Source organism: Anabrus simplex, chromosome 1 (genome assembly GCF_040414725.1).
Source record: "Anabrus simplex isolate iqAnaSimp1 chromosome 1, ASM4041472v1, whole genome shotgun sequence".
Taxonomy (NCBI): Eukaryota; Metazoa; Arthropoda; class Insecta; order Orthoptera; family Tettigoniidae; genus Anabrus; species Anabrus simplex.
In genome coordinates, this window is record NC_090265.1 from 1,558,777,682 (window position 1) to 1,558,804,805 (window position 27,124).

The 27,124-nt window shown below is 39.4% G+C and overlaps 1 protein-coding gene across 8 annotated transcripts in view; it reads left to right on the forward strand.

The window, feature by feature from the left end:
- LOC136858517 (uncharacterized) overlaps positions 1–27,124 on the forward strand; it is a 207,712-nt gene that overhangs the window by 154,967 nt on the left and 25,621 nt on the right. For all 8 annotated transcript variants that reach the window (XM_067138114.2, XM_067138117.2, XM_067138119.2 and 5 more), the window contains one exon: positions 25,138–25,347. In XM_067138114.2, coding sequence (XP_066994215.2) covers positions 25,138–25,347 — 210 coding nt within the window. The remainder of the gene's footprint in view (positions 1–25,137; positions 25,348–27,124) is intronic.

Genomic DNA, 27,124 nt, shown 5'->3' on the forward strand with positions numbered 1-27,124 from the left:
GCCCTTCTCAGCCCGATCACCATACCCCTCGTAAAGTCGTCTGTCTGCTGGAAATGCCTCCGTTGATGGTGGCCTGGCATTCTTAGCTATACACGTGTCCTGTGGCACACGACAACACGTTCTACAATGACTGTCGGCTGAGAAATCACGGTACGAAGTGGGCCATTCGCCAACGCCGTGTCCCATTTATCGTTCGCTACGTGCGCAGCACAGCAGCGCATTTCACATCATGAGCATACCTCGGTGACGTCAATCTACCCTGCAATTGGCATAAAGTTCTGACCACTCCTTCTTGGTGTTGCATTTGCTCTGTCAGTCAGTGTACAATGGAACCTCGTATCTCGAATCACCTTGGAAGATAAATTTTATTTTGAGTTGCCAAAATTTTGAGATGTGGAGAATACTTTTTTTGAGCATCTATAGCACATAATTGAATCATATGTATTTACGGTCTTTTACTGAATACATTATTTTTAACAGTACTTAAAAATATACGAAGAAACTATTTTACGGCATCACTTTAATTATAACACTTATAGTAACTTTTTAGAAGACAGGAGACAGTACATACAGTAGAGAAACAAGAAATGTAGCTCCGTTAACACCTTTGGAGAAAAAAATCTATTAGTCTCCTCTGTTTGTTGCGGTTAACCTTTCCTCCCTTCACGTTGAAACTTCTCGTCAATACCATGCAGCCGAGTTTCATAAATGGAGGTTGTCATCCGAGACTTCTGGGCTTGCTTTCGTACGTGACCGGTAGTTAATTGACACCTTAGAAAGAGTGAGGCTTTGCCGATTTTCTGATCACTAGAGGTTCGAGTTTTTCGGTTCCCATCATATTAGTTCCCAGCTTCACTGTAACCCTTTCTTTACTTGTTAACTGTTCCTCACAAACCACAAATGCCATATTGCACAGTTAATGTTGCACAAAATTTGAGTTAGAGAGTATTTTTTGCTTCAAGGGAGGAAATGTTTGCTTCAAGAAATCTAGAAATTCATGTAACCGAATTTCGAGTAATAGGGAAATAAATACGCGTGAACAATAGGACGAACAGCCGGAAAATGTAAGTTACTTTGAGATACTGAAAATTCGAGTAATGGAGGTTCGAGATACCGAGGTTTGACTGTATTATTATTTGTATGTATGTGTCATGAATGAGAGTGGTTAGGTACATTTTCCTGTAACCATTTTATGTTTTTCTTGTTTAAGATTTTAAATTTAATGGTCAGTTCACATAGTAGTTTTTAGATATGTATGCCTTTTATCCTGTCCTTTCTTCACTTAGATTGTGGTGCAATATATGTGATAAAATCAAGGAATTAAAAAATCTTCCTATTTTTTATTTCTAAAAGTTGGCAGCTATGTTATAGTGATAAATAATTCTCTAAGGAGATTCTAGTTTTTAAATATTTTAATTTTATTGCTTTATTAGTTAAGTACTGATGATGACCCAAAAGGGTCAAAACATGTATACTATTAGATAATACTAACTGATGTACCCTTGCTTCGCTACGGAATTCTACATTGTGTTCGGAATTCTAGTGTACACGTTGTGAGCAAGATTGTATTAAATTGCATAGCTCTTATCATTACCCTAGAAACGCGATGGGGAAGTCACTAAACATCTTTTCTCATATGAAGACTGTGTTGGGAATTTTTACCGTAATGATAGATCCGCTTGCATACCATCAGTCACAATCAGGTTGGAGAGTTTTTATTATAATGGTAGACACTCAAACTCCACCTGCCTTTTTACATCCTCAGTAAGACTGCCTTGTGGTTTTCACAACTGAAATGAACATACATTACAATGACGTCAGTAGGAATGATGCGATTAAAAGCATTGTTTTCATACAAAATACTCAATAAAACTAAACCACACATTTTCTCACTTTTAACGAACAGGTCTACTTGGCCGATCTAACAGTCCAAAGTTCCAGAGCTGGAATGACCAAGCCGCAGACAGCCGTGATTCATGAACACGCTTCGTCTTTTCTCGGCGGGGAGAGGGTCGAATAGCGGAGACTCTCAGGGCAGAAACTATGCCCTTTTACTAATCTGTTTCCTAGGAGTACCCAATGAGTCAGAAAATATCAATTTGCTACACTGGCGGTGGTAAAATCTATCTGACTTGGAGGCAAATTTTTCCTCCAAGCCAGAGGAGAAACCCCCTCTTCACTGATAATTTGGAATAAAATGAATGTAGAATTTAATAAAACTACTACTACTACTACCAAGTCAGCCTCTGCCTTAAGTATGCACACTGCTCATTCAAAACAGGGCATCAGAGTAGGGATAGAATAACTGGAATACTATGAAGAACCAGTGTGTTACGTACCAGCTGTATCAGAAAATGTATGACGAGAGGAATGGCATGCTAAAGAAGAAAGTTTTCTAACTCTCCGGCTATTTCCCGCCAATATTCAGTCAGGCTATTATACTCGGTACGCAGCAGTAATCCCATCTATCGGAGTTGAGTGGCAGCATAAGAGACAAATAACATCACAACAAACAATGGTCAATGTAATGTTATTGTTGATCAATGGTATGAGCTTTCGATATTGTAGGCCTTCACATTTAGTGTCTTCCGACTCTGAAATACCACTCATCATAGTCGGTACGCTAAAACTGAATAAAACATAAATGAATGGAAATTGTATTGTCTGTAACTTTTGTTATGTAGTACTTTTCGATAGGACCAAAAACATAGGCATTTAAAAATTAAAATTTAGGCGCCTTCCCCTAAACTACAATTTTATCCAGGGTGAATAAAATTGTTTATAGCTTACGTACCAGACTGTAGTTTCTTATTCTCTGACTCTATATACCGATTTTCATTAAATTCTGTTGACCCATTTTGTCGTGGCTCGGCGTCGAAATGGATTTAGCAACAAAAGTACAAATTCATGAATATCTGTGTTATTATAGCTGGTACAGTAAAAATGTATAAGACATAAATGGTCGGAAATTTAATTCTATACAACTTCGGTTATGTAGTATTTATCAATACGACCACTAATAATATAAATATTTGAGAATTAAATTTTAGGCCTTCCCTAAACTACCATTTCATTCAGCGTGAATAACATTATTTATAGCCTAGATTATAGCGACTTATTCCCCGACTTTGCATACCAATTTTTATTAATGTACCATTTCATTGCCCTGATCATATGAAAAACGAGATATTACGACACCAATGTTTGCCATGCATCGTAATAAAATGATAAAAATTATATAGTAGAGAAATACATTAGAAGAAAGTACGGACATACAGAATTATATAGGCTGTGATTATGTTATAGTAAAAATACACAGATACAGAATTAAAGAAGCCGTGAATGTGCCAAAAAGAATACAGATTTAACGAATCAAGTAAGCCATGGTCAGGAAGTAAATCTTTCAGACCTATAGAATCCACGTGTCCATGACTAAGAAAAATGCAGAATATTTTAAATTGTTAAAATGGCAAAGTGAACAATCACAATTACATTGAGCATCGGAACGAAATTATTCACGCGAAATTCGTCACGTAAAGAAGGAGGAAGCTTTTACAGAAGATGATTTGAGGAATAATTGGAAGATCAAGTAATATTATAAAGATATTACGTCAATCTACAACTAAATATCAAGGTTAATGAGGAGGAAAACTTAGAAAAATAGAAAAGAAGAATTAAGTTATCGGAGACCAAAGCTCAAATTGAAAACTAACGCGAGTTACTTAGTGAAAAATAAGATATCGCCAACTCAAAATATATTTACGATAAACTAGAAGTTATCTAGAGTACTTTACAAATCTTATAACTGGAAACTGTCATTGAATTTTGATGGAATAACCTGTTTTAAAAAATTAGACACAGGAGAATTTGTTGCGAGACTGAATTGTGATACTAATGATGGTGTTAAATATGTTTTTATCACATGCAAACGATGGCATTGAGATGAGTAACTAAGTCGGAGATGGGGCTGACAACTGATGGACACCGGCCAGCTAATTCTACAAGCCCGAAACTGGTAGCCACTGCCCAAATATAACGCAGCCATCACCTGGAGCCAGGAAACCAAAAATGACTGAATTGGAATCTAGCCCAGTCCAGTAATGCCAGCAGATAAAAGTTAAGTTCCATGCAGTTTTATCTATTCAAAATAACCATACATGTTTAACTTTAAGAAGTTTTTTTTTTTGCTAGGGGCTTTACGTCGCGACACAGATAGGTCTTATGGCGACGATGGGATAGGAAAGGCCTAGGAGTTGGAAGGAAGCGGCCGTGGCCTTAATTAAGGTACAGCCCCAGCATTTGCCTGGTGTGAAAATGGGAAACCACGGAAAACCATTTTCAGGGCTGTCGATAGTGGGATTCGAACCTACTATCTCCTGGATGCAAGCTCACAGCCGCGCGCCTCTACGCGCACGGCCAACTCGCCCGGTACTTTAAGAAGTAGTGCATAGATGTTAGTAATGTGTTTTTAGAAGGTCGTCATTTATATCTTCGAGAATTGATTTCAATGTGCAGTGTCTTCGCAAAGAAATTATCATAATTGTCTTAAAACCATGGATGTAGGTAATCTTTGATTACGTAAATCAGCATTCTTATGTAGGGATGCTTATAGTCAAATGTGGAGAGATTGGAAAAACGATATTTCGACTATTGCCAAAGAAAAGGGTTATACATAATGTGATTTAATCCAGCTGAAATGCGGAGTGGAAATAGATGGTTTCATAGGGTATTATGACTTGGTTATCGCCAGTTCATCACCACATGTAAGTAAATACGAGCCTGATTCATTCATACATGTATTTCTTTTACAGGAAAGAGTGATTATGTGTATTTGGATAAAAATTAAACCCATTAATGCATCATTGTCATATGATAATGGAATATTGAAACGATACGCCACTAAAGGAGAAATGATTGATATTTATATGTATAGGTAAGAGTACATACAACGTAATGATGAGATTATAAGTTTGAATATTCTGAGGGATATATTTGTTGATATGAATAATGGAGAGTTATATTGTTTATGGTTGGAATATGGAGAGAGATATGTATTTGTGATTTATTGGTAGTAATTACGTGACAAGATACTAACCATTAGTTATAATTGACGTGTTTGCGGCATGATTTTAGTAGCGGCATAGGATGATTTGGGTTGATAGGATGTTCATACGGTGAAATACTTTACAGAATCCGTAGGCTGATAACCATATACCCCCTGTGGGTGGGGGCGGTAGAATAACACCCACGGTATCCCCTGCCTGTCGTAAGAGGCGACTAAAAAGGGGCCCCAGGGGCTCTGAACTTTGGAGCGTGGGTTGGCGACCACGGGGCCCTTAGCTGAGTCCTGGCATTGCTTCCACTTACTTATGCCAGGCTCCTCACTTTCACCTATCCTATCCGACCTCCCTTGGTCAACTCTTGTTCTTTTCCGACCCCGACGCTATTAGGCTTGCGAGGGCTAGGGAGTCTTTCATTTTCACGCCCTTCGTGGCCCTTGTCTTTCTTTGACCGATATCTTCATTTTTCGAAGTGTCGGATCCCTTCCATTTTTCTCTCTGATTAGTGTTATATAGAGGATGGTTGCCTAGTTGTACTTCCTCTTAAAACAATAATCACCACCACTGATAACCATATACAGTCATCAAAATAAAATTTCCAAATAATAAATATTTAGGTGTAAACCAGGTTTCTTCTAGAAGAATTTCACATGTTATAAGTTTTGTGTGATTTTTTTTTTCTTGTCGAAGCCATGATTTTGATGGGAAGAAGCATCTTCATAATTTAAGTCTTTGCCGTTGACAAGTAAATAATTATCACCAGCAATATTCTCAAGAATTCCATGAGCTAGTCATTGAACTTAGATGCGATCGTGAATCTTGATAGATGTAATACCTGATGGGATAATGGTTAGAATTTATTAGCGATACCTACATTTACTTTTTAGGAAATAATATGGATATATTTATCAAATAACAGGTGAAACTGATTGATATTTTTTTTATGCATCAGAATATATTTAAAATAGCCATTTGAAGCTATGATATTTGGAACTTCGCTTTTTCTGCTAGCATTACAATTGAAAAATAAAGCAAGGATGAACGAGAAGATTAATGACTTCATGAGAAGATAAATAAAGCACTTTTTATCTAGTTCAATTTTGATTTTAACCACACTTTTGACTTTATTAAATTATTATATTATTCACATTTTTAACTTTCTTGACACTTTTAATTTTTATAAATATCCAGCAAGATTGCTATTTAATGAGATTGATAATTACGACATATGATACTTCGTAAACTATTCTTTGCTTTTATATTGTGAGAACCATAATTCTTTAACGAAATAATGATTTTGATCTCAGTCAAAGACTTTGTTCTTTGTTGATTTATCCTTTGAATGAAGAGACGTGAGTGTAATGAGATATTTTAATTATTGAATAATTCATCCCAATGCAATTCATGATCATGAATAAAACAAGAATTTGAACATCTAGATTACAGTGAAACTCTGTTAAGAAGTTTTTCAAGGGACTGCAGAAAAAAACTTCTTAAGCAGGAAACTTCTTAAAAGGAGTAATGCCCAAAAACTTATTCTGTACTTTGAAATACATGTGAAACACGCAGCCAACAGATTTCCTTGTTTGTGAACAATACCGAAATAGGCCGATATATAAGAGCTGCTAACAGAAAGCCAAAATATAAAAATTTTATTATCATGACAATATTTTTAGAGATAAAGTAGAATAATTGAACATACCGTATTATAAATATATTTGATAAGAGAAGGGAACATATTAAGTTACATAAAAACGTTGCAAGGTTTGCTTATTTTAGCAGGCAGAACCATTTCCTTCCACACTTTCCTTTCCTCTGCACTTACAGTCTCTGCTTCGCAACAAATTGTTTTGTAAACGATGCCGGCTCGATTTTTAAAGCGGTCCAGCCACCTGTTCGATGCGGTAAAAGGTACCCTTAATTTGCGTGCGGCTTTCTCCTGCACAATAATCCCACTGAAAGGTATTAAACTTCGCTGCTATTTAAACCACGTTAGCAGAGCTTGTTCTATTTCATCGTACTTTTCAGATTTAACTTCCTTACAAATTTGCTGAAGTATTCCCTGCAGAAGCAGACATCTCTTCTTTCTTCGCTATAATACCATTCAAAGTAGATGGCAGCATCCCCAGCTCCTTTGCCAAAGCAACACGGGGAAGCCTCCACTTTCCTTATAATCTCCACTTTGTCTTTTATTGTTAGTGCCTTTCGCTTGATCTCTTTCCTCTGAGTTCCTCTCATTTTCACTTAAAAAGTTTGTACATTGATATTACAAGTACAACTAACTTCACCAACTCCTATTCATACTAATTACGACGCTACACTATTCTTGGCAATCCGTAGCTTAGGCTTACAAGACACAAAGACAAGACGTGTACTACAGTTTGTTAGCATGTGCTTTCTATCTTCCTCACACCCCTGACACCTGCTTCAAGGATAATGGCAGCAAATGGGAAATCTAGCAACTTATTCTTAGAGATCTTAGAACCTAGGCCTAAATCGCCCCTGCATTCCTACTGGTTGTCACGGCAATGGGCGTAGTTTCTGGCATTTTCACAAGTACCGCATGGCCAAGCCAGTATTGAGTTTATTTTCCCGCTTCAATCCTCTTCATGCTATAGGTAATGAAGAAAAGAAACACAGGTTCAAAGTTGCAGAAATGAGTGCATGGAAAAGTATCTGGGGTATTACGTGGGAGTGATAAAGGCGCAGTAGCAACGCTAGCACATCTAAACATAAACAGTTTCTTTCCCCGCGAGAATTTCATTTCATGTCTTATCCTTGTGCTACGTTCTAATAATGCGATGTAATAATTACGAGTGACACGATAATACAATGTTTAGCTCGTATAAAGGTAAAATTAAAAATAACTTTCAATTTTATGCCAACACGTGGTATTGCAATGCGTCTGTGTGCGTCCCACCAACACCCAGTTGGCTGTCAACATTCGTTCAACTTCGTAAACGATCGGGATCTTTCAGCCGGCTGTGGTGGCATGTGTATCAGCTGGCTGCTGGCAAGTTGGCTGTTTCCTGCATAGAGTCGGGAAGTTGTTTTTATTCACCTCACTAATAATGGACACGGAAAATCTTATCATTTTAGTTCAAAAATATAATTTCCTCTATGGCAAGACCCATAAGTATTATTGCAACAACAACGTAAGAGAGAATGCCTGGAAGGAAATAAGCAAGGGAATGAAAAATCAAACAGGTTAGAATATTCAGTTTTGTGGTAGATTAACAGTAATGTTGTGGACAAATACACTTTACGGTTTTTAATTAATGTTTAGGCCACCTCGATTAATGACTTCACCCTGTCGCGGCCCGCAAATTACTGCATTAAAGTTTTATCAAACCATCCATTGCATGCTTTATGTTTCCCACGTAGAATCCCGTTCGATTCTATTCTGCTAGATGGAACGGTGGAGTGGAAATTTCGACTGATGGGTTCGATTTAATTCGATTCCACAAGGTGAGAGTGAGCATCTGCTGTCCGTGTTGTCATAGCGTGACGTCATATGGCCTTGGCAGGCCCGCACATGTTCTGTGACACCAGACACACACTGCGAGCACGCGAACAGTCTAACACAGGGTGCAACTTGCGCGGAGACTGGAGGATTCTAACCATGGGCTGCTTTGAGCAGACGTTTTCTATCTCAAGGGGCTCTAAAATCTGAACTGTTTAACCGGGAAATATATTTACAACACAACACTTTAAACAGGAAAAATATACATATATCTAAATGCAACTGATCAAGGGACCAAGAATATCACACTTCTTAGGCGGGAAAACTTCTTATGCGGGAACTTCTTAACAGAGTTTCACTGTATTATTATTGCAATTTATTTCATTCTTATAGAAAATTTGTTTACGTTGATTTCTTGCAGGATTATTTTTGGTTGAATGAGTTTGAGTGATGATTTTTATTGATATTTAAGGAAAAGTGGAATTGCTGGAAAAGTATAAGAGAGCAAGTTATGAATCTCATTCCGTATTGACGGTTATCACTTTACAAAAGAAAATATTTATAAAATCCTCCTATCAATACAATTCAAGTCATTTGTTAGATGAAACAAAGTCTATACATGTTTCAGCCTAATCTCAAGGCCAACTTCAGTAGTAAAACGATTGTTACATAATATACAAACAAATTAAAAAACGTAATGATGTGAAGTGACAGTGATCATGATAAGTGAGTTAAAAACACATTGAGGTGCAAAGTCCTCTCGTCTAATAGATCTTGCTGGCTGTTAAATAAAACATCATGCTGAGGAGTGTAGTGAGACCGTCATAAGGTGTGGTTTTATAGGAGTAATCTTGAACCAAAAGAATTGTTTTATGATCTTATACAATCTTAGATTAATGATAGTTTGGCTGATGATGCTCACGAAAAGGAGCGAAACATGTACCATATAAACATCATAATAAATATGTAAATTTGTAATATATTTTTATTGTATTGAAAAGGTGGCAATTGGCAAAACTAAAGGAATTGTATCACAAGTAGATCTTCAATACGGACAAAGAAAATGAAGTTTATAACCTGCAGAGGGGAAATAGCCGGTGCAATAAATTAGACGCCCATCGTGGCGCAAGAAAGATATCCCCTCAACGTCATGGTGCATCAAATTGGTCACACGTTGTGGCGCAATTAAAAATGATGGATGGTGCATTAAGATAGGGCCACTAATAATATAAATATTTGAAAATTAAATTTTAAGCCTTCCCCTAAACTACCATTTCTATCAGCGTGAATAAAATTATTTCTGGCTTAGATTGTAGCTACTTATTCCCCGACTTTCCATACCGATTTTCATTAAATTCTCTGTAGCCATTTTCTAGTGATGCGTGTACATACATACATACATACTGAAACAGGAACGCCCGTACTTCAGTTTTTTGGAGAGCATGAGAAACAAGGCGTGTACGGCCCATGCTAAGAGAGTGAGAGAGAAGGGTACTGAAAAAAAATTTATGATTAAAGTGGATCCTTCAGTTTATTCAATAGATATGCAAAGAATTATGTCACCTTTTACAGCTGAATCGTGGGGTTGTCCTTGAAGGCGTGGAGGGGGCGGCGTCTGCGTCGTTTTGCGGTCGGCGTTGTCTTCTGTCGTTGGCGTTTTCTCTATTAGTGTTGATGGCGACTCGAACCTGAGGCAGGAACGGGGAAATGTGGAGCTTCCGCATCGGATGTCATGGGACTCTGGTGTGACACCTTTCTAAGGCGAAGCACGCCGAAATAGTTCCCACAGTCAATGATGTTGAACGCGCTTTAGCAACAAGGATGAAGTCAGAGTCACAGTTCCATGAGAATAAGATGGAAGGAATTATCGTATTTGGAATAATAAACAAATGAAAACAATCTAGGACCTTCTGAGGTGCAGTGATTAAGTACTTCACAAAGAAAATTAAATTCACCGGGTACAGTCTCTGCACTGTACACCATGAGCACAATATTCACACACTTGTTGAAATAAACGACAGTCCAAGTTCAGTTACGTCGTAATTTTCAGAAGATTATCACTGACACTTAAGATCATACGTGATTCTGAGCAGGTTATGATGGGAATTGGCATGGTCCCTCGGAAAGAAATGACGATACCGTATTCCACAAGTTAATACTGTCTTTAAGAGGGAATGTCGGCACAGTTTTATTACGAACACAGTTCCAAAAAATGGATAGACACAGTCTTTAAATGAAATGAAGGCTGGCACAGTTTATGCTAGAAACATTATCGCTGTTTTCACACAGTCTTTAAATGAAATCAATGTTGGCACAGTTTATGCTAGAAACATTATCGCTGTTTTCACATAGTCTTTAAATGAAATGAAGGCTGGCACAGTTTATGCTAGAAACATTATCACTGTTTTCACACAGTCTTTAAATGAAATCAAGGCTGGCACAGTTTATAACGCACATTCATAGTCCACAAACGAAATATAATCGCCCAGTCGTACAGACTGCTAAAAACGAAATTACGTTTTTGTTCATGCACAAAGTTCAAGCCCACGGAGAAGGCTTCCAAAACTAACGTTTCCAAACTCAAATACACAGCCGGACCGAGTGACGAATTATATCGTGACGTGCTTACTTGCACACACACACACTGAGCTGACGGCTTACTGCCGACTCCTCTCACTCTCTCTGCCTACGGCACACTGCAGCTGCACACTGCACACACTGCACACTCTCTGATTTACCTGAGGCTGGCGATTCGCTTATATTGCCGAAGGTCGGTGGGCGTGGCTACACATGTGGGCCCCAAGAATATTTTATATATTGGCCATCTTTACACCGATTGACATTAAATTTTGGCTAGCAGCGTTCATTATTCCTGCCTGCAAGGTGATGTTATTGAAATATTGATATCACATTTCGTTCATGCTGCAATGCTATGGAACACGAAAGAACCTTCTGCGTGACGTCACTTGACCTTGGCCGGTGTTCTGGAACAGCGCGAGCTTGCTTGCAGTTCCCACAATGCCTGTGCGCTCGGCACAAGTTTTAAATGCTTACGGCCGGGTGTTAGCAAGTTCCTCTTAATAAATGAATGAAACATGAATGCTCGTAGGGCATTCCTGTTTCATCTCCCCCCCTGCTCGGGAAAATGAAAATTGCTGGGCGATTTTCTTTTCGCTCATCTCCTAGTAAAGTATTTCTTGAGGTTGGCCGAGTTGAAGATTCCCTCAACGTCGCTATCTGCCCTTGTTACTTCGTAGGCACCATTATCTTGTGCGGTAAGTATCCTGAAGGGTCCTATGAATAAGGGACAAAATTTGGCGTAAATTCCCTTGTTTGTGCGAAACTGAAGGCTTTTGTATTAATACCAGGTCACCCACTTGTAAGGGTTGTCGAAACTTTTGATGTCGTAACTTCCTTTCTCGGATTTGAGCAGCATGTCGTAATTACCGAAGTGCCTTGGTAATGCGAGCTTGTTGGCTCACCACTGCATCAGGTTGATCAGGCAAAGTTCTATCCCAAGGTCTGTCAGGAGTGAGGCCTTTATGTACACTCAAAGGGATGTCCTGAATAGACTCGTGCATGGTGGTATTGACGATCCGTTGCATGATGGGGAGAACTTCAACCCACTTCCAATGCTGTTGGCCACAATACAATCTACAGAATCTGGCAATTTCTCGCATAACCCGTTCGGCTGGGTTGGCTTCCGGGTGTCGGATGGCGTTCATGATATGCCTTATCTCAAGTTCTTCCAGTGCAACTTGGAATTCCATGGAGGTAAACTGACTTCCATGGTCTGTTAAGAGAAATTCCGGCTTGCCCATCTCGGGAATGATGTTTCGACGAATCCTGCGGAGAATGTTCCCGGTGTTTGCCTTCTGAATCGGAAGCAACATAGTGTATTTAGAAAATACATCTATGGTGACAACAATGTATCTGTTGGCACGTAACGCCTTGGGCAAAGGTCCATATAGGTCCATTGCGAAGATCTGGCCAGGTTTTTCAGGTATTAAAGGTCGTGGGTATTCCCGGAGGAGCCTGTTATTGGGCTTTATCCTTTGACAAATATCACAAGTCCTAATGGTGTTACGTACGGATGTCACGGCGTAAGTATTCCCACATAAACCTTTCTCTAATCAGGTTTAGGACCTTGTCCGTACCGGCGTGTCCAGAAATAGAATGGCAATGCCATATAATAGCGGTCCTTATTCGAGGAGGAGCATAAATACGATCTGTTGTTCTAGCGAGGTCGACGTACTTGTGAAGTAGGCCATCATGGTAGCAAAATTTTTGAGCTATCCTAGTTATACGAGGATACTCGTCGTCGTCTTGAGGGATAAATCCTTTTAAAAAACGAATCAGCTCATGGCTTAGAGGATCTCTTCCTTGAGTTTGCGCTAGGTACTTTAGTCGTCGCAAGAACTCTTCATCTTCATCATTCATGACTTCGATCGCACGGATCGAAACCTCATCTGTCGGATTTTGACTTAATGCGTCGGCTAGGATATTTTTCCTTCCGGGCCTGTGAACGACAGTGATATCAAATTGTTGTATAAACAGCGCCCATCGGGTTATCCGTTTGCTTGTAATGTCTGATTTGAGAATAAATGTCAGTACTTGATGATCTGTGCAAATAATCACCGGATATCCAAAGATTATCTTCTTCCAGTAAATGAGAGAATGTACTACGGCAAGGGCTTCTAATTCTGTTATCGTATAAGCCTTTTCATGGGGTCTCAACTTGCGGCTCATGAATGAGAGAAAGATGCCAACTTCAGGTTCCCTTGGATCAATTTGGGAAAGAGCTGCACCGATCCCTATGCGGCTGGCGTCACATTCAATATAAAAGGGTAGCTCATAATTAGGATAGGCCAGTTGAACACTGTCTTTCAACATCTGTTTTGTCGCCACAAATGCTTTATCGCAGACATCAGTCCACTTCCACCTGTTGTTTTTCTTCAATAACTGCTGCAGGGGTGCTACCGTTTCAGTAAAGTTAGGGCAATGCTGCGCGAAGAACTGGCAGAGGCCTAAGAATTGCCTGATGTGCTTCATTCTGGTGGGTTTGGGAAATTCTAGAATACATTGAATCTTAGCCGGATTGGGCTTGATCCCATTCCCACCGGGCGAGTTGGCCGTGCGCGTAGAGGCGCGTGGCTGTGAGCTTGCATCCGGGAGATAGTAGGTTCGAATCCCACTATCGGCAGCCCTGAAGATGGTTTTCCGTGGTTTCCCATTTTCACACCAGGCAAATGCTGCGGCTGTACCTTAATTAAGGCCACGGCCGCTTCCTTCCATCTCCTAGGCCTTTCCTATCCCATCGTCGCCATAAGAACTATCTGCGTCGGTGCGACGTAAAGCCCCTAGCAAAAAAAAAGATCCCATTCCCTCCAATAAGATGGCCTGAAAACAAAACTTCAGTTTTGAAAAACTGGCTTTTCTTGGCGTTAATTTTAAAGTTCTTGGTCTGTAATTCCTTCAATACCTTATGAACATCTCGTACATGTTGTTCCAGGGACTCGGACGCGATGATAATATCGTCCACATAAATGGTGGTGATTGCCTTTACTTCATCGGAGAGTTGTTCCTCTAAGGCTCTGATAAGAACTGCACCAGAGTTCTTAATGCCAAAAGGGAGTCTATTAAAGGCATAAGTGACATTATCAAAGATGAATCCGGTAAATTTCCGACTATCTTCATCCAATAAAATGTGAAAACATGAAGAAGCCATGTCCATAGCAGAAAATACTTTCATGTTATGAAATCTCCTAATTACATCCCGGAGTAGGGGAGGGTGGTCATATTCTAGCACAAGCCTATCGTTCAAAGACCTCGCATCAAGGCATATGCGCAGATTACCATTTGGTTTTCTCACTATAGCCAGAGGATTAATGTAAGGTGTGACACATTTTGATATGATTCCATCATTCTCCATCTGTTTAATGATGACCCGAGCTTCTTCCAAATACTTCATGGGTATCGGATAAGGCCATTTCTTATAAGGTGAAGTGTCAGTAACATCTAAGTGGTGCTTGAAACCCTTAATGACTCCAGGTTTCTCGGAAAATACATCTGGAAACTTCTTGAAAAGCTCTTGGATTGCCTTCGTTACTTCATCATCGTAATCTGGGCTTTCAGCTACATTGGCGTAAAGCGTGAAGTTGTAGTGGTCCTCATTCAACTCATCATTGATGATGGACGCCATCTGGTCCTCTACGGGTCCCACTTCCTCGGGTCTCCCCTCTTCGTAGACGCTTTCTTCGACAGGCGGAGCCTCCCTCATCTTGTCTTCTACTATTTCCACCGGGGTCTCACATTCCGGATTCTTCACGTCATAAGTAACCAACTGTAGCTCTACAGATTCGACGTGGAAAAATTTAATCACATTAGCGGGATAATCAATGATTCCCCCATGTTGAATGAGAAAGTCCGATCCAAGGATTAAGTCAAATTTCATTTGCGTTAAAATCAAAAATAGATGTTGGAACCTAACACCACCAATTTCTAACTCAAGCAACGTTTGGAATTTACATTTAATAGCCTTTAACCTTAACTTGAGCAACAGGCAAGATGGAGATGTAGGTCGTCTCCTGCGCCACATCTATTAATTTCTGCGAAATTAGTGAGGCTTGTGATCCTGAGTCTACTAAAGAGTGGACAAACATATTGCTTAACTTAATGATAATGATCGGTAAGCCGCGTTGTATCTGAGGCCGTCGTGGTGTTGAATCCTCATATAGTAAATCTGCATCGTCTAAATACCAATGGTTAATGAGTGCTCTACATACTACTTCTCCTCCCTCCGGGTTTTCAGGCAATCTCTTTATTGCTTCGTCAAAGTTTTTTTTGTACCCGTAGCTCTGGGATCCATTTCCGTTCTCATTTCTTCTCTGCATCTCTGCCTGGTATTCCAAAGAAGCTGCTCCAGGTAAGCCCTCTTCCCTGTTCTTATTCCTTACATATTCCGTAGTCTCTCTCCAACGTTTCTCTAATTCTTCCCACTGGGAGTTCCTATTATCATTGGGTTGGTTAACTGCCTGTCTCCATGAAGGTCCAGGTTGAAACTTAGCCCTCCCTTCGTAGGGACGATTCCTAGATCTTCTGTACCGAAACGGAATATCTCGGCGAGTTTCTCTTTCTTCTCGTGGTTCTGGATTTACTTGAACCGGAGTCTTCATTTCCGTAAAGTTGGTCGTAGTTTCTTTGGTTCGACCTGCTTTTGTTACGCTCTGAGTGTGCGCAGTATCGAGTCTCCTCAGGACATCATCGAGCTGCTCCAAGTCCTGGGCGTTTGCTGCCACCAATATTTCCTGAACATTTGGTGGAAATTGCAGTGTTATGACCTGAATAAGTTCTTGCTCCGGCAAAGGAGTGTCGTAAAGCTGCATCTTTTTAAGCTGAGATATGAGATAATCTGAATATCGTGAGGAATTAATGGAAGTGTTATACTTTCTGGAGTATAATTGAAGTTTTATCAGGTGCTGAGCCTCAGCACTCCAAAATCGTCTAAGTAAGGCTTCCTTAAACTCTTCGTAAGTGTTAATACTGAATTTAAAAGCGGTAAACCACATTATCGCCTTGCCTTCTAACAATCGAGATGCTATTCGTAATCGGCGGTCGGTCTTAACGTGATTTTCTTGAAAGAACTCTTCGAGGTTGTGGAGAAACTCCTTAGCAGTATACTCCTCCTTCCCCGAAAATTTGGCTGGTTTTTCCTCAGCCATTTTAAAAACTGTGGAAACATTCATGGATTCTCCACTAGTGTTGTGAAGGCTAGATGATGAAACATCCTGTTCAGTTTGCGATTCTTTGCTGTTGAGAGCTTCTATACCTCCTTGGAGTTCAAGTTTTAGGGTTTTAATTTTCCCCTGTACGGAATTCTCAATTTCCTTGACCTCCTTTTCTAAGTCGGTCTTGACTTCTGCTACATCGCGACAGATACGAGTAATCTGCGTGTGAGCATTATCTAACTGATTCTTGACACATTTATCGGCCTCCTCTTGCTGACTTTTCAGAAGAGTAATTTAGTTTCCCAACTTCATGAAATTATTTTTAACAGATTCATGAAGTTTGTCTTGAATAGAAGCGATTTTAGTTTGCGCAAGAGATAATTGAGCATGGGACTCTTGAAATTCTTCCTTTAAGTTTTCTACTTCTTTAAGGACTTACTGAGAAGAAGACGGGAAAGCAAGTTTTAAGTCCTCCGCTACTTGTGATTTTATGTCTTGCTTAATGGTTTCTAAGTCACGTGTTAATCTTTCATTTATTTCCGTAAACTTAGAATCCATTCTTTTATTAGATTCTTTAAATCATTTTTCAATTTCGGCACCTGCACTATTGAGCCTGCGTTCCAAATTATTATTAACTTCTGCAAACATTTGATCAACAGATTCTGTCAATTTTACAATGTTGGCATCATTAGCCTCCCTTAGTTGAGTGATATTACGATCAGTTACTTCATTAGCCTCCCTAAGCTGACCTATACTAGCCTTAGTGGCTTCCATACGACTTTCAAAGGCCGGGTTAGATTCTCTAAGTTGAGCTCCTAAAGTATTATTAGTGGCATCAATACGACTTCCTAGGTTTCCTAAAGTAGCATTGGATTCAGCAATCCTACGCCCGAGATTAGTGTTACTTTCCGTAATCCTGTCATTTGGACTGATTTTTAAAGCCTCGATAGCAGCTAGTATATTTTCCATATTAATGTCGTTATTTTCATAAAATGCAGAAAATACAATCATTCACTTCATACGTAAAATCACCATTATTGTCCAATGGTAAAGTTCAATATTTCACCAACACAAAATATCAAACACTTATACAGGACTGTGCATAAAATTAAATATCACCATTATTGTCCGATGGTAAAGTTCAATGTTTAACTGACATAAATATCAAACATTTATGAGACTGTGCATAAATATTGTGCCTGAAATGTTTTACATAGCAAGAGAAAGAGCAAGAGAGAAAAAAAAAATTATCACTTGTGCCATAAACTTAATCAGAGTTCTGTGCCAAAAGTTCAAAATTTCGCCAAAGTCATTGAATTTAACTTCGTAAAATTTTAACACATTCACTGAACTGGAATTAACGTATGTACTATGCACTTTTATTTGAATTGGAAAGTTAAGATATCACTGATTTCAAAGTTAATTTTTATCACTTTACTCTCTTTAATCTGGCCCCAACGTCACGGGTGCCACTTTACTTCACTACCTTCTCTCTGAAACAGGAACGCCCGTACTTCAGTTTCTCGGAGAGCATGAGAAACGACAAGGCGTGTACGGCCCATGCTAAGAGAGTGAGAGAGAAGGGTAGTGATAAAAAATTTTATGATTAAAGTGGATCCTTCAGTTTATTCAATAGATATGCAAAGAATTATGTCACCTTTTACAGCTGAATCGTGGGGTTGTCCTTGAAGGCGTGGAGGGGACGTCGTCCTGCGGCGTCTGCGGCGTTTTGCGGTCGGCGTTGTCTTCCGTCGTTGGTGTTTTCTGTATTAGTGTTGATGGCGACTCGAACCTGAGGCAGGAACGGGGAAATGTGGAGCTTCCGCATCGGATGTCATGGGACTCTGGTGTGACACCTTTCTAAGGCGAAGCACGCCGAAATAGTTCCCACAGTCAATGATGTTGAACGCGCTTTAGCAACAAGGATAAAGTCAGAGTCACAGTTCCATGAGAATAAGATGGAAGGAATTATCGTATTTGGAATAATAAACAAACGAAAACAATCTAGGACCTTCCGAGGTGCAGTGATTAAGCACTTCACAAAGAAAATTAAATTCACCGGGTACAGTCTCTGCACTGTACACCATGAGCACAATATTCACACACTTGTTGAAATAAACGACAGTCCAAGTTCAGTTACGTCGTAATTTTCAGAAGATTATCACTGACACTTAAGATCATACGTGATTCTGAACAGGTTATGATGGGAATTGGCATGGTCCCTCGGAAAGAAATGACGATACCGTATTCCACAAGTTAATACTGTCTTTAAGAGGGAATGTCGGCACAGTTTTATTACGAACACAGTTCCGAAAAATGGATAGACACAGTCTTTAAATGAAATGAAGGCTGGCACAGTTTTATTACGAACACAGTTCCGAAAAATGGATAGACAGTCTTTAAATGAAATGAAGTCTGGCACAGTTTTATTACGAACACAGTTCCGAAAAATGGATAGACACAGTCTTTAAATGAAATGAAGGCTGGCACAGTTTATGCTAGAAACATTATCGCTGTTTTCACACAGTCTTTAAATGAAATCAAGGTTGGCACAGTTTATGCTAGAAACATTATCGCTGTTTTCACACAGTCTTTAAATGAAATCAAGGCTGGCACAGTTTATGCTAGAAACATTATCGCTGTTTTCACACAGTCTTTAAATGATATCAAGGCTGGCACAGTTTATAACGCACATTCATAGTCCACAAACGAAATATAATCGCCCAGTCGTACAGACTGATAAAAACGAAATTACGTTTTTGTTCATGCACAAAGTTCAAGCCCACGGAGAAGGCTTCCAACACTAACGTTTCCAAACTCAAATACCCAGCCGGACCGAGTGACGAATTATATCGCGACGTGCTTACTTGCACACACACACTGAGCTCACGGCTTACTGCCGACTCCTCTCATTCTCTCTGCCTATGGCACACTGCATACACTGCACACTCTCTGATTTACCCCAGCCTGGCGATTCGCTTATATTGCCGAAGGTCGGTGGGTGTGGCTACATATGTGTGCCCCAAGAAAATTTTATATCTTGGCCTTCTTTACACCGATTGACATTAAATTTCGGCTAGCAGCGTTCATTATTCCTGCCTGCAAGGTGATGTTATTGAAATATTGATATCACATTTCGTTCATGCTGCAATGCTATGGAACACGAAAGAACCTTCTGCGTGACGTTGCTTGACCTTGGCCGGTGTTCTGGAACAGCGCGAGCTTGCTTGCAGTTCCCACAATGCCTGTGCGCTCGGCGCAAGTTTTAAATGCTTACGGCCGGGTGTTAGCTCGTAGGGCATTCCCGTTTCAATACATACATACATACATACATACATACATACATACATATACAGACAGACAGACAGAAATTACGGAAAAGTAAAATGTGCATTTTCTTGTTACTGTGGACATGACCGATGCAGAAATACCATTCTTTTCAAATTCTGAGCAATGTACAGACAAAACTCTTATTTTATATATATAGATTTTGTATCATTCCTGAAGATTAAATAGTAGTGTATTGAACTAGGTGGAATAAAACCCACTTTTTAATTGTGAATTTGCTTTACGTTGCACTGGCGATGATAGGTTAGGTAAGGACTAGGAGTGTGAAGGCAGCGGCCATGGCCTTTACTCATTCGACTCATTTGATGTGACGTTCACGCAAGCATTGGCCAGGCCTTAAACTCAATGACTTGACATTCACTCGCCATGCAGAGTTGTATGTACTAGCTTATATTTTGATCACCCCTGCAAGGGTTTCCCTTCTGCAAACTTCTATGAATAGAACAGGATGTGGCTTGTTTACAGCTGTCCTTCTAAAAACATGCACCATTATTTATTGCCTAATTGTAGCCTCTGAAAGCACGAACATTTCATCAGGTATCAGTCATTCTCCTAGCCATAGTTCCAGGCGTCGTATAAGCAAGTGACAGCAATACTCCTGCTGAATTAACTGAAGGTGTTTTAGACTCTCTGAAGACAGTGCTGGCGATTATGATAACATTGTAGAAGATATTTTAAGTGAAAATGATACTTTATCTGATACGAGTGACTGTGAAATGGTACCTAAAGCCCCGCGTGCAAAACCTAAACATTGACTCGGTGTGGGTTAGTAATAGAGATAACCAACCAATTATTCATCCTTTTACAGGGTCTCAGGGGTATCAGGAGAACTGAGAGACAAATATTTAGATAATTATCTATCGGAATTACCTGTATTCTTGGAGGTTATGGACTTGTCGTTTCCCACATTGCGCGGGAAACAAATATTTACGCTATGAAACAGTTACCGGATCCGCATGGAAAAAGACAGTGAAAATGGTTCGACACTAATGAGAATGAAATAAAGGCCTACTTTACCCTCTGCATTATGATGTCCTTGGTTCGTAAGCCATGCATCCAATTATATTGGAGCAAATGTATTGAGACTCCAGTTTTCCGAGAGACAATGAGTAGTGTGAAGTGCTTCTACATATACCTGAATATTTTTTGAGATTTACCACACAAAATCTTTGTTGTAACTTCATTGTTGTTGAGTACAATTCTTTTGAATGCTTCACTGAAAACTGTACATGAAAATTCTAGTTGCTATTCCATTTATGGCATTTATTTCAGAACGGAGTGCAGTAGTTCTGACCAGGTGGCTCACTCATGTTGAGGACGATTTAATTCTGATTTCCAAGCGAGTGTGTGGGACCTTCAAACCTGAAGTGATTGGGTTAGTTAAGGTACATCCCCAGCATTTGCCTGATGTGAAAATGGGAAACCACAGAAAACCATCTTCAGGACTGCTGACTGTGAGGTTCGATCCCACTACCTCCCGAATGCAAGCTCACAGCTGTGCGACGCTAACCACACGGCCAACTCGCTTGGTTATTTAATTTTTTACAAACAAACAAATATATCATTTCTGTTTAAATAAAAGTACATAACATATGTTGTTCGTAATCTCTTATATCTGTAACTTTTTTTGCTAGTGGCTTTACGTCGCACCGACACAGATAGGTCTTATGGCGATGATGGGATAGGCAAGAGCTAGGAGTTGGAAGGAAGCAGCCGTGGCCTTAATTAAGGTACAGCCCCAGCATTTGTTTGGTGTGAAAATGGGAAACCACGGAAAACCATTTTCAGGGCTGCCGACAGTGGGATTCGAACCCACTATCTCCCGGATGCAAGCTCACAGCTGCGCACTCCTAACCGCACAGCCAAATTGCCCGGTCTGTTGCATTTTGTCATACGAGCTAAGATAATAAAGTTGTTCACTATTGGTAGCAAACATCACCAACATAGAAATATTATTCAGTCCTTCTGGTAATGAGTTAACTGGCAGTGGTGGTGGTTATTGTCGTGTCTGTTTTCATAAGGTGGAAAATCATGTGGTCACCACCCCTTTTAATGACGGTTCTTAGGTAATGTCTAAATAGCCTCTCTTGTTAACCGTGTGGTTTATGAGTTGTCAGTAACCTACCAGCAATGGGTACTGCTGCTATTATCAAATATAACAAACATTTGGCCACCATTAACAGCTGAGGGAGTTGACCTTGAAAAGAAAAGTGAATCTATGAAACCACAATATCTTACTACAAAGACAAATACAGTCTTGAGCCTATAAGCATCATTGGCCTCATGATTGGTACTTGTAGGCAAGTTGGCCATGCGGTTGGTGGTGTGCAGCTGTGAGCTTGCACCCGGGAGATAGTGGGTTCGAACTCCACTGTCGACAGCCCTGAAGATGGTTTTCTGTGGTTTCCCATTTTCACATCAGGCAAGTACCTTAATTAAGGCCACGGCCTCTTCCTTCCCACTCCTAAGCCTTTCCTATCCCATCATCACCACAAGACCTATCTGTGTTGGTGCGATGTAAAGCAATTTGTAAAAAAAAATTAAATAGTATATCGGTGCTTGAGGGACCACTCTCTGACTACTCTTGGACCTTGAAAATATTTGGACTAAATACTGACTTTTTCAACTCAGTTGTGACAGCCACATTAAAGGGGTAGATAGCCATATTCAGAAATCACACCTATGAGAAATTACTACCACCATCTTAACAGCCACCTTGAAGATACTCCTTTTCAATTTAACTTTTTCTGAAATAATACGTAAGTAGCCTCTCTTGATAATCATGTGATTTGTGAGTTGTCAGTAACCTATCAATAATGGGTACTACTGTTGTTATACAATATAACAAACATTAAGCCATTAAGATACTCCTTTTCAATTTAACTTTTTCTGAAATAATACGTAAGTAGCCTCTCTTGATAATCATGTGATTTGTGAGTTGTCAGTAACCTATCAATAATGGGTACTACTGTTGTTATACAATATAACAAACATTAAGCCATCATCAACATGGTTCTTGTGGCAGGCTCCAAATGTTGTAGCAAGAACATTATTGCAGAATGTTTGTCAGATGAAAACTACCAATGAGAAAAATGTTCTTGCACTTATAATACTAATATAAATGGTCCGTTATTGGACATTATAAATTTTCCAGCTAACTCATTCTCCCGTACAGTCAAGTTGATGTGGAAACAGACTAATGGAAAGGCCATTTCATTTCAGTCTATTTCCAGTCATTCAATCAGGTCAGAAATGGAATGAATGAAGCCCCATCTAGCGGTGAGGATAGGAATTGTGCCGGCTGCCGAAGCCTGTCGCGCTCCTCTGAGGCAATGAACAGATTAAATGAAATGATATTGGAGAGTGTTTCTGGAATGAATTATGACAGGGAAAACCGGAGTACCCGGAGAAAAACCTGTCACACCTCCGCTTTGTCCAGCACAAATCTCACATGGAGTGACCGTGTTTTGAACCACTGAACCCAGCGGTAAGAGGCCAGCTTGCCGCCACCTGAGCCACGGAGGCTCGTCATTTCTTTTTTATTTTATTTCATGTGCAGCCCTTGTAGGGCATATCCTTCAATGAACATTGGTGGCATCTCCCGTGTATGGAAAACTGCATGTTATTTTGGTGGAGGATTGTCTGTGGTATGTAAGTTGCAGGGATGTTGGAGACAGCACAAAAGCTCGATCCCTGAGTCAAGGAAATTTTTGATTAAAATTAGAGCTGTCGATCGAATAAACTTTTGGTCGGTTAACCAAATGCCTTTAATTGATTAATCAGTCAGTTAATCAAATTTTAATTAGGTTTACACAGTATCGTTGAAAATTTTATATAAACTTAACTTTAGTGTTAGCTGCACACCAAAAATTGCCGTACTTTGCTCTTTAACTCCTAGAACGATATTTCTTGCATTGTCAGTGGAAACAGTGACAACTTTGTCTTCCAACCCCCATTCACAAACTACATCCTCAAACTCTTCTGTGCAGTTAGCGGCATTGTGGTTTTCTGTATGATATTTAACTTGTAATGTTGAATGATGATACTGCACATTTGAGTCAATCCATTGAGCTATAACCCCCGCGAGATTACGAAATTCTGCTTGTTTCAGTTCATCTAATAATTTGACCTTTCTACGTCACGCAGTGTGTCCTTTTATTTTCTTGTTGTTGCCGTGTCTTTAGAGAGAAAATAGTAAGTGAGAAATGAGAGCTTCCCGCAGTACTTCAATACCACGATCAGTGATATCGCAGCCGGCTATCCTGCACAATCCACTTCACTAGTTTATTGTATTTTCAGTTTCTATATTACAGGACACAGGCTTCACTGAGAAGATGAACTAGTAGAGACATTGATAGAATCAGGTACACTTTGTAAAGGATGAATATATTTTTCTGCATTTCTTAGAAAACACTGTTTTCCTATCACCTTACAACAGTCATTTAGTTTAAGTCCGGAAAATTCACCAAGTTTTCCTTGTATTGGTAACTGAAGTTCACAAACACTGAATGCGAGTATATACTGTCTGCTGTATAACAACCGCACACAAACTGAGGTTTAAGTTGTCACACTTTCTACTGTGTCTTTCTAGCAATTGGTATCTGCCTGTTCCCACATTATCTAGAAATTCCTGAACACTTCTTAATGACATTCACTTCAAGTACCTTCGCCACATCTTTCCATTATGCCGCCTGACTGTTTTGTAAATGTCCGCAAATATAGCCTGCTACAACAGTGTGAGAGGAAGATATGAACATCAGCTTACATTAATGACCAGTCCATCGTCCAATAGCTGAGGCAAAAATACCAAATGGTAAATATCAACGCAATACACAGGTTTTGTGCCACAAAAAGTTATCTTTTCCCTCACTGCGCTACAATTTTTATCAGTTTGATTAATCGACTAAAGCACATTGATTGGTTAATCAGATTTTTAGATTAATCGGTTAATCAGTTTGATTAATCAATTAAATTGACAGATCTAATTAAAATCCCATGAAATGAAATGGCGTATGGCTTTTAGTGCCGGGAGTGTCCGAAGACAAGTTTGGCTCGCCAGATGCAGGTCTTTTGATTTGACTCCCGTAGGCGACCTGCGCGATGTGATGAGGATGAAATGATGATGAAGACGGCATATACACCCAGCCCCTGTACCAGCGAAATTAACCAGTTAAGGTTAAAATTCCCGACCCTGCCAGGAATCGAACCCGGGACCCCTGTGACCAAAGGCCAGCATGCTAACCATTTAGCCATGGAGCCAGACATTAAAATCCCATGACCCATCTGGGAATCAATCCCAAGGCAAGCTTCAGAAGGTTGATTTACGTAAATATCACTGCTCAGCAGCGATATCCAAGCAGTGATATCCAATGTGTTACCAAATGCTGTATGAGAATTCCTTGCATAATACTCTTCTCGATATTTTTCTCTGAAGAAGCTGTGTAAATTATACAAATAAAGACAATAGTACCATCTCTACATTTTGTTGCTCCCTTAAAAATAATGTTCTTGATTTTGCATTTATCTCCTGTAATTTCAGGTTAACTGTTATCTGCACGACAATGAGATAGAGAGTTTCATCAAACAGGCTGTGGCAGTGATGTCGTTAGGGCCTGATCTATTGAAACCTGAGATATTACTTCAAAACAAACGTCCAACAGTGAGAAAGATAAATTTATCAACTCTCTTTGGATATGGAATCAGCATGGTCCTCTTCCTGATGTCAGTTCTTGGATTTCCTCTTCAAAAGGTGATAAGATAGCAATTAAATTAGGAATACATTTCCACTTTCATTGTATTAATTGAAATTACTTTCTCACAGTGTTAAAAGATTCTTCGTTTGTGTTATGTGATCATGTAACATTTACCAGTTAATAATATGCTCTGGCTGTCATAACTATAACCAACAAGTTATTTTTGGGTTTCATTGTTTGTTTTTTATATCGAAAGAGAATGGGTAGCATGGTTGGGAATGCTGTAGTGGAACAACAGAGGAATACCTAGAAACAACTGCGTGTAAAGATAGGGCAGTTTGTAAATGTAAAAAGAAGGCGTATAAATAATGGTTCCAAACAAGACATTGTGTTGATGGGAATTGTATATACATAGATAAAACAAACAGAGCAAAATAAATCATTGTAGAGTCCAAGAAGAAATCATGGGGAGATTTCGGTAATAACCTGGAGGGCCTTAGACAGACTGCAGGAAAACCTTTCTGGACTGTAATAAAGAAATTTAGAAAGTGAAAGAAAAGGGAAATTAATAGTGTTTTGTGTAAACCTGGGGAACTCATTGTAAATCGCAGAGAATCACTAGACATGGAAGAAATATTTTGAAAATCATTTCAGTGTTAACAGAAATTTTCTCTGAGTCTAAAACATTATAGTTCATGGGGAGGAAAACAGAGATGGGAATTAAATTACACTTGAGGAAGTAGAAAGGCTGGTAAATAAATTACAATGTTAAAAAGCAGCAGAGGTACGGTAGATGAAATGAGACATGAAGTGATGAAATATAGTGAGAAAGTAGAGACAAAATGGCTTCATCTTCATGGAGTAATAGGATTGGCATGGACTGTAAGATGCCTTCTGATTGGAGGAATGCATTACACTTATCTGTAAGCAAAGGGAACAGGAAAGATTGCAGCAAGTATCAGAATTTTTCATTGATCAGTTTATCTGGCAAGGTGTTCATTGGCTTTTTGGAGAAGGGTGAAATCATTGGTGGGAGTAAGTTGGATGAAAACCAGTATGGTGTCAGTCCACAGAGGGGCTGTTATGACCAGAATTTTGGTATGTATCAAGTAATGGAAAAATGCTACAGGAGGATTAGATGTTTGTTTCATAGATCTAGAAAAAGGCATGTGACAAGAGTACCAAGGGAAATTTACTATCCTTACTGAAGTATTATGAGATTAGGAGTGGGTTGTTACAGAAGCATTTTTGTTGACTCGAGCCACAGTGAGAATTGATGGTAGAATGAGCTCTTGGTTCAAAGCATTTACAGGGGTTTAAGCAATGCTGTAATCTTCACCTTTTTTGTTATTAGTATACATGGATCATTTACTGGAAGGTACAAAATGGTAGGGGGGGATTTAGTTGTGGAGGAAATTTAATAAACAGTCTGTCCTATGCTGACTGGCAGAATGTGCTGAAAACCATCAAATTAATATCTTGGTGCAGCAAGTATGATATGAAGATTAGCATTTTTAAGACAAAAGTGATATGAGGTGGAAAGAAACTCTAGAGAATTGAATGTCAGGTTGAGAATACAAAACTGGGACAGGTAAGGCAATTTCATCTCTTTAGAATATGTATTCTAGGATGCAGTGAAATTGAATCAAGGTGCAGCAAAGCTATTGCAGCGAGTTCAGCTGCAATCTTTTTATTCTATTAAAAAGAAGTGAGCTCTTGAAGAAAACAATTTTTCATCAATTTGTTTTCAGACCGACTTTGCTGAACTGGTTAATAATCTTGACCATAGTGGCCGGTATTGGATCCGTATTGACTTAATAACAGCAAATATGT